The sequence below is a fragment of the Arachis duranensis genome, chromosome 5, assembly GCF_000817695.3.
Source record: "Arachis duranensis cultivar V14167 chromosome 5, aradu.V14167.gnm2.J7QH, whole genome shotgun sequence".
In the NCBI taxonomy this organism is placed as follows: domain Eukaryota; kingdom Viridiplantae; phylum Streptophyta; class Magnoliopsida; order Fabales; family Fabaceae; genus Arachis; species Arachis duranensis.
This window is the reverse complement of record NC_029776.3, coordinates 104,620,936-104,635,049: the sequence shown is the minus strand read 5'-3', so window position 1 is coordinate 104,635,049 and position 14,114 is coordinate 104,620,936. Positions and strand designations below refer to the sequence as shown.

The following is a 14,114-nucleotide window of genomic DNA, read 5'->3' as shown; positions in this document are numbered from 1 at the left end:
AATCAGAAGAAACAACTACAACTCTTGGCTGGTGATGATGGGGTTCTACTCCCATAACTGATGTACCTCCTAAATTAACATTAGGACTTGCCAAGTATTGTGTTTGCCCTGGTACAGCACTTCTAAAAGCAGTACTATCATAAACTGCGGAACAATAAAGCATATAAATGATGTGATAATCTAAGTCAACTTAAAACAAATATTTTCTTTTTATCATTAAAACAAAAATAGAGAAGAAAAAACATTTTTGTTATAGAAGGTAGTCAGTTATAAACAGGGCTAAGTTCTTCTATCATGCTGAAAATTTTCTTGAGAATTTCAGTTTCTGTTTCATTGGATAAATAAGTTAATTAAAGGGCACAAGACACACAAACGAATTAAATGTACTAGTACAACAACATACTTGGTGCACCATGGACTTCAGGGTCGTCAATCATTTCTTCATCTTCATCATCTTCCTCATCCAAATCATGATCATCAGGGATATGTTGACCTTCATAGTGATACTGATCCTGATCATGTTCATTGTCATGATGACCATGCTTGGTGACTCTGTCCTTGATTTTCTTAGCCTTTGCCTTCACTTTCTTAACAACAGACTTCTTCTCATGGTCATGTTGGTGCTCATCTGAACCATGAAGAACTAAAATCAAGAACAGAACAACAAATATAAAGCATTCACATATCTATTAAAAGAAACATTATAAATGAATCAAAAGTAAATGAGATCTGTACATGCTATACCTTGATGTATGCCAATGCCAACATCATGGCCATGTGGATGATTGTGATGTTCATCATAGTCATGACTTTGGACTTGTCTAGAATCCATGATTAAAACTTCAGAGAGAAAAAAGATTTGTGATAACCGAATAAGGAAGTTACTTCTTACTTCAATTGACAAAACATGGTTCTCAAAACAGTATATAGAGAAAGACATGTTACCCTGTTCTGCCACATTTGCATGGACGTGGGCACTTGGCATGTGAAATTTGAGGACACGTGTGACACAACCACGCGTCCATTTGCATGTACACGTGTTGGATAGTTAGTGCACGTGGCTTGTAGGAATAACACTGTTGCTTTCGTATTGGACATGCAATAATCATTTGTTAATGTTTTTTTGTGATAAAGAAGAGAGAACACTGGATAACGTTACCTGCTAAAGTTGGCATCGTGCTATATTTAGAAGGCTAACGAATCATCAAATCTAAGCACAGGGACACACACGTAAATTGTTCGAATAATCTCATTTCTCAAAGCTTTCGATAGCAATTGGGAGTCACTAAATGGAATATACGTTGAATGTTAGTTATATATATTAATTGTAGCAATTATCATATACGTGTATACACTATACAATCAAAATTAATTAAAAATAATAGATATATTTATACATAAATTAATTTACATGTAATAATGTAATATTTTTATAATTTTAGTAATAGTAATACAGTCCTAATATCAAAATATAATTGTGGTTAACCTACTAAAAATCTCTCGAAAAAATTGTTATGTTGATAAATTATATTTAAAAGATTAAAATAATAATATTTTTAAAACATTTAAAATATAATAAAAATAAAAAAATATTATTCTTTTTATAAGCATAAATTATTTGCATTTCTAAACTATTTATTATATATTTTATTTGATTTTTTTGAGAATATTTAATTAATTATCGAAGAAAGACATAAAAAATTCTAATAAAATATAAACAATAAACCTCTTTTGTAATTTTATGAGACAATTTTCTACCATTTACAAAAAGAATCCCCAATTTTTTTTTTGGTCGCCTACTAATGGATTGTTCTATACATGAGATTCCAACTCGCATTTGCTTAAACAGAAAAGTAGTGAATTAATTATTAGACCAATTAAAGTTAGATAAAAAAGAAAAATTCATTTGATATTAATATATTACACACATTTTCGTTTTTGGTCATGAAATATTACACATGTTTATTGGCAAAAACAACTCACTTTTTGGGTCTATTAGACATAGAATAGAACCAACGAACTTCAGATTCAATTTGGGCCAGAGGAGCGAATACTGACATTCGTACCCGAATTGATTAGATGCTCCAAGGTCCGAATGCTATGTGCTATAAATACCAAATTTAAAGCGCGAAATTCAATTCGATTTCAAAATTCGTTATTCTTCTTGGCCGGAATAATGCGAACTCGCTTTCTGAACAACGACTACTTTGCTCTCCCTCCGTCGCAACGGTTCCTACACCTCCCCGTCCCTCGCCTCCACGCGCCGCCTACATCCGCCGTGCACGACATCCTGCGATTTGACTCCACGCTCCCTGTCTCCCACCACATTGAACCACTGCCGATCGCCGCCGCTCTCTCCACCTTCCTCTCCTCCGTGCTACCTCACAAAATCCATCTCGAACTTCTCGATCTCGAAGATCCAGCTGCTGTTCCGTCTCCACCTCGAGATCGAGATCGCTCCTCGTCATTCAGCCGCGGAAGCTATGAAGATCAGAATCCCCAGGTGAGTTGAGCTTCTGAAGCTTAGAAGCTTGTTTACATCTGCATGAGTTTGATGAGCAATAGTGAATCATCTTGCGCCTTGTGTGGATTATATCATCAGTACCATAGTTTTTGCTCTGAAACTGTATTTATGTGCATTTCTAAGTGATTGTGCTTTTTGAATGATTTGATTGCTCTTCAGCAAGAAGGTGAGACGTCATTTGAAGAGGATGGACGCCAGAGCTGTAGAAATGTTTGCTCCAAAGCTGATACTGAATTTCCGAAGGTAGCTACGTGATTCTTGTTCTCTTCGTTTCTTTTTCCTTTTATTTTTGGTTTATGGCTAAAGTCTTAGTGTTATTGTTCATAGGAGACTAAAAGAATTGATTGCAGTGATAAGAGCACGAACGCGTACAAAGTGATTCAATTCGAAACACCTGAGCTAGATGCACTATTGGTGAGAGATGCTTATTTTTTATATTTATTGTTGTAACTTGTTATGTATTTCGGATTACATCCCTATTTGTTTATTTTCTCTTTGGATTTTAAAGGACAATGGTTGCTTCATTGAGAGGGAGTGGGTGCAAATGCTGGATCAAACGCCGGAGGTTGAAAATTGCATGGTAACAACACTATACGTGCAACACGCTTACATAATCACTTTGTATTTTGAACTGTTCATCTTCATGAAATTAGTCTGTAAGTTCACTATACATACTCAGTCAAATTAAATAATATCCGATTCGTTTGGGTAAAAGTATTGCCTCATTTGGTTTGATTTTTATAGCACAACAGAAGCTTATAGTCCAACCTTCACCGTTTTACAGGCCATAGACATTTAGGGAAAAGGACATTTATTAACGAAGATTTTAATTGTTCATATGCACATCTTTGAAATTCACAGAGAATTACTTGTTTTGTTTTCTGAACAGGAAATGTTCAAGCCTGAGCCATCAATGCAGTTTCCTTACGAGGCTCTGGAAGCAATACCTCGTGCTGAAAATGCTATTTCAGAGTACCTAAAAGTGGAGGATGCATATTCTTTTGAAGATAGCATTTCTGTTCGTCACCCTTTGCACTCAGGCCAAAACATGTTTCTGAATTTAGAAGTGGATGAAGAAAGTTTGGGAATTCCCTCGTGCTTATCTCTGATAGAAATTCTTGGCACGTACTTTGATTTTACCAAATCTCTTAATTTTGATGAAGAGTGCCAATCCATCACGGATGACAAGTCTATGAGTTATAATATGGTGAAACTTTTCTCTGATGAGTGCACATCAAAGCAAAGCCTGGTGTTATCACCCATGTCACCAGAAAGTGATCTTATAAATATGTTGGAAACTGAATATTTTGGTGCCCTGGAGGGTACATCTCAGGCCGATTTTAATTTGTTCATGAATCTAGTAACGTTTCAGGAATTTGTGTTCCTTGATGAGGATTTCACTCAAAGCATTGAAGCCTTCTATCACAAATCATCATCAGATATTCTAGAATCAAGTAACTGGATGTTTGAGAAAGAGTTTAACTTAAAGAATTTTGATGAATTGATTGTCAGCAATGAGATGGCACTAATGGATGACAAATTCAAATCATTGCCTGTACCTGTTATCTCTGATTACAAAAAGCTTATAGCTCTGCATGATATCATTCAAGAACTTTTTTCCAACTTGAAGACCCGTCCCCTATCTGCATCTGATGGAATATACTTAAACTGGGATCTACTAGAGGAAGATGAATGCAATTACAAAATTTCTAGTTGGCATCAGAACATATGGGCCAAGATAGATCTGAAGAACCAAGGCTTCATAGGGAAATTTTGTGAGGATGGAAAATCAGTATTTGATCTTGTTTTATCTGAGGATACTACAGATGCTCATGACAATAATCAAAGTGAAGAGTTGCAGAAGTTGCTTTCTGATAATATGTCTCTGCTTGACATTAGTCCTACAGAATTTGCTCCAATCAAACAACTGGAACGTGGATCTTCTACTAAAGAGAGTCAAGAGCCATTACCTGAAAAAGGTGCTGAGAGGGCTTCTAGGTTATTTAAGTCTGTGTCAGAGATCAGCAGTCTTGATTACTTCTTAAACCCTCAAAAAGCAACTGTTAGCCGGGAATGTAATTTTGCAGTAGAGTCTACAGATACTAATGCTCGGGTTCCAGAATTTACACCTGCCAACATAGAATCTTCACGTGTTGCAGCTGAAGCAGATGATTTTGTGCCACTAATAGCTGGATTGAAAACTGACCATGGTCATCAAGGCATGGAGCTTTTTACTGGGTCAGTTATTATTGTGAATACTCAAAACGTAGATAAGGAAGTGATATTCTCTAGAAGAAGCTCTTACCAAGTAATTCTTGCGATGGAGAAAGGAGGAATTCAAGTTGTTGAACGTGATTTGGATTTACCTGTAGATATCATACTAAGTTCTGCAATTTGCTTGGCATGGTACGATAGTACAAATCTTGCGAAGAAAGCAACACCAGTCACTGAAGCATCTTCAAGCTTGCATTTATATATCGAGAATATTGCAGCAGATGTTCTGACAATGCTGAGTTTTTACTTCCGCGGATGCTTTTTGGTAATTTCACTTTTATAAGTTGTACTATACTTATATACGTGCGTATTAATATTTATTTCTGTCTCAACTTCACAAAATACTGCAGTATCGAGTAAGTTCGAAAGTGATAAATTGCTTGTTGATGACTTGTTAGTCAGATACTTTCTTTAGGGGTTGCTTGCGAAACCTTTTGGGCGAAATTTTAATTTCCTACCTCAGCCTCAGCTTTCCTATTTTAGGACCTTCCTGTAGACAATTTGGAAGAACAGCATCTCAATGAGCAGACAATCTAATATAGACCTCGTGTAGAAGGGGAAACTTTATGCTTGGAAGACAGTAAGCAGTTAACACGAGGGAACAGGCAAAATTAAATTGCCGAATCTGCATTTTATATGATGTAAACATGATCCTTAAAATAGGAGAGTTGTTGTTGTGGTGCTTGTTAGTTGAGCTTCATACTTTATCTACTAGTGTTTCCATATGTTTTCTTATCTTTTCAGGTCTTCGAGGGAGAATATAACTTCCTTTCAACTGTAATGGAATTCTCAGATGCACTTTATGCTGCAGCATCAAGCTTGGGAATTGATTTACAGATCTTCTTCTCTTACTCACCAGAATTGACAACTGAAGTTATAATAAGCTGCATTAAGAGTGTCACTAAATCGAAAATGGGTCTGTATCCTAAAATGACTGAGTCAGTAACTCTTGCAGAGTCATTTCTTACACAATTTCCTGGAGTAAATCCTTTAACGGCACACTGTATACTATCTTCAGGGGTCACGCTCAATGAGTTTCTTAGTTGGTCACATGAACAAAGGATGCATGTTTTAGAGAAGTACAACGTTCCAGAAGAAAGTATTTCTCTGTTCAGTGTTTTCTGTAAATATGGAGAGCGGGAGGATTCAAAATCCATAATGACAGACTGCTCCTCTTCGGTGTCATCAGAACCAGACTCAGATAAGTGTTATCTATCTCGTCAAGTTGACAATCAAAGAAAAAGGAAAACTAATGCAAGTAGTCACCAGATGGATGAACTACGTCTTGAGGAGTTGTTGCAATTCAACACATTAAATCCAGTAGTTGAAGCTGTTCCGGATTCCTCTGCTATGCCAAAATTCTGTGATCTTGGTATGCCAAAAGATGCTGGGAGATCCAGTGAGTTGGCAGAGGCTAGTTTACACATGGGAGAATTTTTCAAGCCAAAGCAAAGATCCAGCATGACTACAATGAGAAACCCTGCCAGCTTTCCCCAGTCGTCGTGTGATCTATGGAACTTCAAAGATGAAGAACTGCAGGTGGAACAGCCCCATTCATCTTTAAAAAATAGAGAGTTTGCTCAAAATGATATGCTGGACACTGCAACGATGAGCACAGAACTGAATTGGCATAAACCAAGTAATTCTAAGAAGATGCATGAGGACATTAGAGGTGAGGTGGTTAACTTCACTGATTTTCCCTTATTAGATAAAGACTTCTCTGTTTCTGATTTCATGAAGTTCCCAAGTTTGACGATTGAAACCGAGAAAGATCACATAAGAAAGAACAAAATTGCAAGGAGATTGTCATTTGATGATAGCTTTCACCCTGAAGGCAACCCATCAATGGCATGTAGATCTTCAAAAAATACACCACAGGAAGTTGATAACTATGCTGAACCAGATTTTGGGAAAGATGTACTACCTCTTGGTTTCAAGCACGGTCAAAACATTCTCGAAGAGGGTTTAGCTCAGACATCTATGGGAAACCTACAAAGATTACCCTTCCAGGAGGAAATGTCACATTTGGGGAGAACTCCACTTTCACGCGCACGCTGGTCAACTAATCCAGTGAATTCACCTTGGACAACAGAATTTATGAACAGGTTTAAAGAGAAGAGCAAATTGCGTCAAAAATCGTTATCAAGTGGGAAATCTGCTCCTTGTTTTGGGTACCCAGGTAACACGTCCAACGTTTCTAAGAGAAGAAGTCCTTCAATAATTGAGTTGTTCAAGTACCAATCTGGTGAGACTCTCGGAAACATTCAACAGAAAAGGCAGAAGCAATCTGGGCAATCTTCAGAACCAGTCAAGAGAGGAAAATATTCCGCTTCGCTACCCTCACATACTCCAAATGATAAGATATCAACCAAGGTAACTCCAACAGGATAGTGTCTCTCTCTTTCTCCTAAGAGTTTTCTGTTATGTGGAGTAGACTAGTAAACTGACAATACTCGAATTGTATATAATATATTTAACTGCTATATGGAAAAAAGTGGCGGGAAAAGTAGAGTTCTAAATACGATTTTGTTTATGGGTTTTACCTTACACCAAGCATGTTAATGAATGGATAAATAATGTAACACTGTGCGTGTGACGTTTTCACGGGGGATAGTCTTCGTCCAGAACGGTAGATATTTATAACTTTATGTCGCCATCTTCATTTCAGCAATAATGCTAATTGCTTAAAAATTAAGATGCCTGCAAGTTACAATTGTGTCCTTTATAAGTTTAGCTTAGTATTTGATATCCATACTACGCTTCTGTTCTATTATTCATCGACATTTGGTCACTGCAGACACTTACTTTTGGGAGGAAAGGAAGTGGAAGCCAAACTAAGCTGGTCTGGAGTGATAGAGATCAGTCACGGTATCGGGCACAATAATCTATCATTGAAGTAACGAATGGAGATTTACTATTATACATTTGATGGGTATAACCTTTGAAAGGTTTTTTTCTTTGAAACGTTAATTACAATGAAATTCTTGCACAATAGAAAGTTTCATACACTAAGGTTGTTTTCCTTAAAAAAAATGCTTTCAGGACTAGGTATACATCGTCTTTATTTTGCTGCTGTACCACTTCACAGATTCTCATAGTCAATGACTATGGCAGTTTCTGATTTATATGAATGTTAGTTGAAGTATGCAGGTCTCAAGTGATGGAAATAAATTCATCAATTCAATGTCAGTGCGTTCATAAATTTAATGGTAGTTGCATCTTAAAATGGGAAAGCTGCATAATTCATAGGAACATAACCTGTGAAAAATACCACCCTTTCCCCCCTGAAAAAAAAATTGCGTTTTAAAGCTAGCTTTTGCCATGATACAAGATATTGTTTTAATTACATCAAAAATACAACTCCCAAAATTTGCTTATAACAATAACTTCTGAAAAGCACCGGTACCAGCTAAGATGATGGTTTTCTGGATTCAATAGGCAATAGCTTTTGAGTTGTTTTTTCTCTTTTATTCAACCAAAAGTTTTCCTCTGAACATCATTTTTCATTTATCTGTGTATTGTTCTCATATTTATATGCCAAAATGATCAAACTGATGACATACATTTGCTACATAGGCATATGAAGCAACATCCCAAACCACATTGTCCATGTATCGTTTGAGGAGAAATACTGGAAAGGATATTTCTGATCAAGTGACAGTTTTGGTTGACATACATTATAAAGGTCTCAAACCTCTAGTAGAAACCATTGTGATTAAGATATCCTGTTGCCTCCTTCATGGCCCTTGTATGCTTTATAATGTGATTATGTAACAACACCTGTTAAGAATTCAAGTTCTTACCATTCTTGATACTACGTAGAGCCATAACAAGTTGTTGTCTTTCTCCCTCTACCTCTGCAAATTTTAGACTAATATCCGAATACCTTTCTTCTAATTCTTTCAGCTCATTTTCCATATATTTATTCCTTTCCTTTAGGAGTGCCACTTCATTCAACAATTCATTTGTGTGACCACTATGATCATGATTGAAGAGAATCACCTCATTTGCCAAGCAAGTTTTCGCATCACTGTCAGAGTAAAATGGAGGGAAAAGAAAGCAACAATTAGTTCCTGGATGATGTGCAACATAAATAGAAATTTGATTTCTTAATCCCAAGCTGCAGTTTTTTTGTTTTTCAATTTTAATGAATATATTGAAGTTCATGGATGTGTTCAAGAGAACCTGGAGTTTAGATGGACAGAAATGACTTCGATTTTTACCTTCTGTGCTGTGCTTGACAAACTTTTTTCTCAGCCAAATTGCCTATTCCTTTTTCTTCCAACCCATCAGCTGTATTTCCAGCATCCATGCCCTTGTGTTCATATATAACAATACAGTAAATATTTAGCATCAAGTCTAACAGTGTGTGTATTGAAGCATGCATGCCCTAATATGTGATAGAAACTTATGTTCTTTATGATTTCAAGAATTGAAGCTGGACATACCTTGTGCCATTCTGAATTTGATGTCTTCAGCTGTTCCTCATTGGAAGGAGATGCACCACAACGCTCGGTGTCTCTAGGAGTCATATTCATGTTTGCTGCTGCTGGTTGTCTTTTGTTATTCGTCTGCTTCTTTTCCATAATGCTTAATTCTTCTTCTTTCTTCTTAAGCTCTCCTTCTAGTTGAGATATTGTTTTGCACATATTTTCTTTCTCAGCATGTTCTTTCTGCAGGATATTTGTCAATTCATTGTGATGGTTCTTCAAGATTTCCACTTCTGTCATCAGGGTACCAAGTATCTTATCCACATCTTGGTTCCCTTGCAATACCACCTCGGTCATTTGCTCTGTTGGCTTTGCTTTAGAAAATGCGTGCTTTTCTACCATCAGCTTCTTAATTTCAATCCTAAGAACCTGAATTTGCTTTGATAATGCGTGATCCCTTTCATCCTTTTGCCTTTGCACATTTTCAAGTTGTTTAGATTTAACCTCAAGTTCTTGTGTCAACATCTCTACTGTTTTTTCTTTTGAGTTCATTTGGTTCAAGAGCTCTTGCAGTTTCAAATCGTTCTGGTTTGTAATTAGCCTGAGCTCTTGATTGCATTTCTGGAGTGTTTCTTCCATAAGTTTGTTCTGCTTCTGCAATTCATCAGCTTCTGCATTGGCTTTAACGATCATCTTTTCATTTTCTTCTACTTTCGATGCCATTTCAACTGAAAGCCTTCGAAGTTCATCCTGAAAACGCTCAGATACGAGAGCATTATTGCGTGTCATCATTCTCAAGGCCTCCTCAGCTTTCATGGCCTGTTCTTCTTGCTGAATCTTCGCACATTTCAAAGAATGGAGATCTTCTTCAAACTTGTCTGCCTGTGTTTGCAGTTCTCTCTGCAAATTATTGACTTGATTTTCAAGCTCATTGATGTAGACCAAAGACTCTGAAAATTCCTCTTCCCGATTCTTTATCTTTTCTTCTAATATCTCTACCTGTGATTCAAGTTGTTCTATGGCAGTCAACGAAGCTGAATGTTTATTTTGTAACATCTTATGTTGTGCTTCTACTTTCTTTAATCTCAAACAGATATCCAGGTTTTTCCTCTTCAATAGCTCGGAGTCCGAAGTGAGCACTTCTATATGCTCGTTTAACTCATCAAGTTGCTGACTATAAGTGTCGATTTCACGATTCTGATCTGCAATTTTCTGCCTCAAGAGGTTTATTTCTGTCCAATCACTGTGCTTGTCAATCTGGTCCAAGATTTCCTTATTCTTTAGTTCCAGCACTGCTTCAAGCTCCCTCACTGCCGAAAGCAGTTCAGAGTTTGAATCTTGTGTCTTCTGGAGCTGTGAGCGAAGACTGGCACTAAAAGATTTTTCATGTACAAGCTCTTCCTTTAATGCTTCTAACTGAAGCCTAGTATCTTCAATCTCAGACGGCAAGGATTTTGAGGCTTTGGTCTCATTATCAAGGTTCTGCTGGGAATTGAGCTGCTCATATTTTGTTTTGAGCATATTTCTCTCCTCTCTGAGGAGGATTATCTGTCTTGCCATATTTTGTCCCCGAATGCTTTCTTTCTCTAACTGCTTCTGAAGTGATTGATGCTCTTGTTCTGATACTTCTACTTGTCTCTTTAGAGAAGCAATTTCTGTCTTGAGGTTTTCAGTGGTACTATCAGGAGGCCCTATTAGCAACCTTTCTCTGGGAAGATTATCTTCCAGGCTGTTAGTCCAGTCACCCAAATTCCCATCTGACACTGAACCAGTTGACACCTCTGTGTTTGACCTCCTATGCCTATGAGTTTCTGAAGCAGGGACTTCAACTCTTCCATTTGATGGCATTGAAGTCGTTCTGATGGGCGGTGGTAATAGTAATAGCCTAGAAGAATCCTGCCATGAAGTTAGCACAAGAGTGATGCCATTGGATTATTCAAAGGTGACATTTTGCTGAGTTCCCATAATGCAAAATGCTAATAATACTTTTATTACTTTAAACATATACATTATTTATTTTCTTAACATATGAGAAAGAGGTCATACTTCAGCATTATAGGAACTGTCATCTGTACTGCGATTGCTCTGCTGGTGTTTCAAGCTTCCACCTCCACTGTCTACTCCATTTCTGAAACTGAGGTGAAAAGTGAGCAAGCACATCAGATATAAAATCAAGAAAGCAAACTAAATAAACTTAAAATAGATTATTTTCACAGGAATTATTGATTGATTTTTCACCTTTGATCTATATATCCTTCAATATTCTGAATCGTCACCTGTCTCAACAATTATGTGAGGTATTATGTTTTGCAATATGATGGTAATAGGCTGTTAATGACTTAATGTTAAAATCTCCCCCGAAGATTAGATTCTTGAATAGATAGATGCCAACATTAAGAGAATGAATAGTGTGTGCATGTTGAGAGAGAATAAACGAGTAAGGGAGCGAGACAAAAGGTACTAACATGTAGAATCGCTCCTGAATTGGCAAACTTCAAGGGTAGAGACATAGTCAGTGGCTCAGTTTCCGCAGCAAAATCAGCGAAGTCAACTGAGGCTTCTCCAAGAAATCCAGATTTTGAAGATCCCTGCAGGGGAGGTTAAAGGTTAGACCCTCCATTCGACGTCCTAGTCCGGTAGACTATATAGTATGCAATTAGAAGTCTACAGCTTACAGTTGAAACGACGAAATGATAGATTTTTTCATGTAGTTTTCCTGATTTTGTGTCTCTAACGAATTTAACTGTTTCAAAAATTGGTTTATCCCATAAACAGGATCCACCCTGGATAGCAACTTTCTCTAGTTTAACTGTTGGCTTCCCAGCACCATCTGGAACCAAAGCTATCATCAGTGCCGGCTTTTTCATCTTTGGCACCTGATAGAAAGGAGAAGAGAACAAGGTAAGATACTGTATACAGAATCTGTTCATAGGCATGACATGCCCAGTATATGTTAGCTTTCATACTCCTTAACCATCTACAGGATCCACTGTATCTTTCAAACTTCCTGGTAAATATGTTTTGAGTAAAAGCTGGGACAAACCCCATTTTTAGATTTAGCATAAGATGGCATAAAAACTTTGTTATGCCTCAGTGAGTGTTACCTGAGTTGCCTGAAATTGCAGTTTGAATACAGCTTTTATTTTGTTCTTCTTGCTCCATGACCTGAACATGATTTTCTGAATGATTGATAAAATATTGCACTTTGGTTTTATGGAAGACTGACAGTGTTTAATTCCTAGGAGTCCCAGTGACACGTCATTGGTGAGTTGGCCAGTTGTTTGGCTTAGTTACTAGTACTAGATGCTATACTGAACTTGTATCGTTAGCAAACTTAATAGAAGTTAATTTGATACTAAAAGCTTCTTCGGAAGACTAAAGGGACTGAGGAAATAAATAAAGGAACGTTTCTGAAATGTATGGTTCACTTTTCTGGTTTTAGCTTTTGTTTTTTACTTTAAAGAAAATGGAAGGGGTCATCTGAGGGAGCGAGACAAAATAAAATCACAAGACTGACCCATACAACTTTATTTTCTTAGGCGTATCTTTTCAAATGCAAAAACATAATGACCTGTATCTCTGTTGATGTAAGTTTAATCATTTTTCCATTGAAATAGATAGACCCAAATATTTAGTAGTGAGTAAATACTTAAAATAAGAAACATATATAGAAGTAGAATATTTAATATTCTTAACAAACTTGCAGAACAAAATGTCAAAACTAAAAGGGAAATAGATCTATTTTATATCTTAGTAGGGGAAAAATAATAAATTTGCACTAATCTATATCTTATAGTTAATATATTAAGAGAAAATAAATATTTAAGAAAAATATTAGTAATCATAGTAAGGCAAAAAAGTTTGAACAAGAAAAAAAAAATCACTCAAGTATTACCCACGTGTAAAATTAAATTCGTGGGTATAGCCGTATAGGCGTATAGTTGGAACTTGGAATGAAGGCTTCTTTTATTAAGGTTAGTTAGTTACATTGAATTCCGTAAAATGTGAAGTCCGCAGTGACTTCTTATATGAGAATTATGAGTACTACAATGAATAGAACAATTTCTACTCTTACATAGGTTGATAATAATGTCATAATGTGCCATATTTCTCAATTTGAGGGACAACATGGTATTCCGTAGCGTAAGTAAATGAATGTGTTGTGTGATCTGTGCTAATAAGTGTCCCCTGGGGCCTTTTTTTTCCGGTCACAATCAGCTCAAAGTGAACCACATGCATGCAATGATGCAAATAGGTAGTACAATTTATATGACTAAAGAGAAAACATCTGTACACCGTAGCTTCCACCAAATTCCTTGGCCAGCATATAGAGTATTATAGGGATCCGAAGCTCCGAACCCATCAATCATTAATGATAGCCTTTCAGCTTCCGTGCTGCTCCAGTGCAATCAGCTTCTATGCTTTCCTTACCAATTCAATTCCCCACTCCATTCATGAACACATCATTGTCAACTAAACTGGTCTATTGGTCCTTTCAATATATCAATAAAAAAACCCACCTTACTTCCATTTCTTCATTCAGTATTCTCAAGTACTTAGTAAAAGTCCTTATTTTAGTATCCTTTACACCTAAAAAAAGTTAATAATTCATTCTCCATCAGCATGAGTTTGTCTTTAATTCTTAGCAACCATATATGAGGGCTACAACACCAGCAATTTCTTGTCTCACCTCTATTTGCAGATCATGACAATATGTTGACAAAATGGTAAAGTTAAATCAGCTTTTCATTCACCATCATTTATTCATTCACAAAAGGGAACTAGAAGAGCCCATGTAAAGCTCTAATTAAATTAGTAAGCACTAATACTACTAAGCAGGCACTACACCGCATTTTAATGCAAAACTTGTACATTAACTCATTTAA

At 36.5% G+C, this 14,114-nt stretch overlaps 3 protein-coding genes across 3 annotated transcripts; 1 reads left to right on the top strand and 2 right to left on the bottom strand.

The window, feature by feature from the left end:
- Position 1: 1 nt before the first annotated feature.
- Positions 2-881, bottom strand: LOC110281624 (low-temperature-induced 65 kDa protein; the record flags this gene model as incomplete). Its single annotated transcript, XM_021144020.2, has 3 exons — positions 745-881; positions 404-643; positions 2-144 (listed from the first exon to the last, which is right to left on the bottom strand). Coding segments are annotated over exons 1-3 (471 nt in total), but the record flags the coding sequence as incomplete, so codon positions are not given.
- A 1,295-nt stretch (positions 882-2,176) lies between these two features.
- LOC107490869 (protein SHORTAGE IN CHIASMATA 1) lies at positions 2,177-7,707 on the top strand. Its single transcript, XM_016111678.3, has 7 exons — positions 2,177-2,503; positions 2,684-2,767; positions 2,852-2,938; positions 3,033-3,104; positions 3,414-5,063; positions 5,543-7,171; positions 7,596-7,707. The coding sequence occupies exons 1-7, from the start codon at positions 2,177-2,179 to the stop codon at positions 7,680-7,682; spliced, it is 3,936 nt and encodes a 1,311-aa protein (XP_015967164.3). The 3' UTR covers positions 7,683-7,707.
- A 473-nt stretch (positions 7,708-8,180) lies between these two features.
- On the bottom strand, positions 8,181-12,505 carry LOC107491159 (uncharacterized). The gene is made up of 8 exons (XM_016111943.3): positions 12,333-12,505; positions 11,904-12,104; positions 11,694-11,816; positions 11,467-11,504; positions 11,275-11,362; positions 9,247-11,124; positions 9,022-9,113; positions 8,181-8,828 (listed from the first exon to the last, which is right to left on the bottom strand). Exons 1-8 carry the CDS (start codon positions 12,399-12,401, stop codon positions 8,582-8,584), a joined length of 2,736 nt encoding a protein of 911 aa, XP_015967429.1. The 5' UTR covers positions 12,402-12,505; the 3' UTR covers positions 8,181-8,581.
- Positions 12,506-14,114: the final 1,609 nt, after the last annotated feature.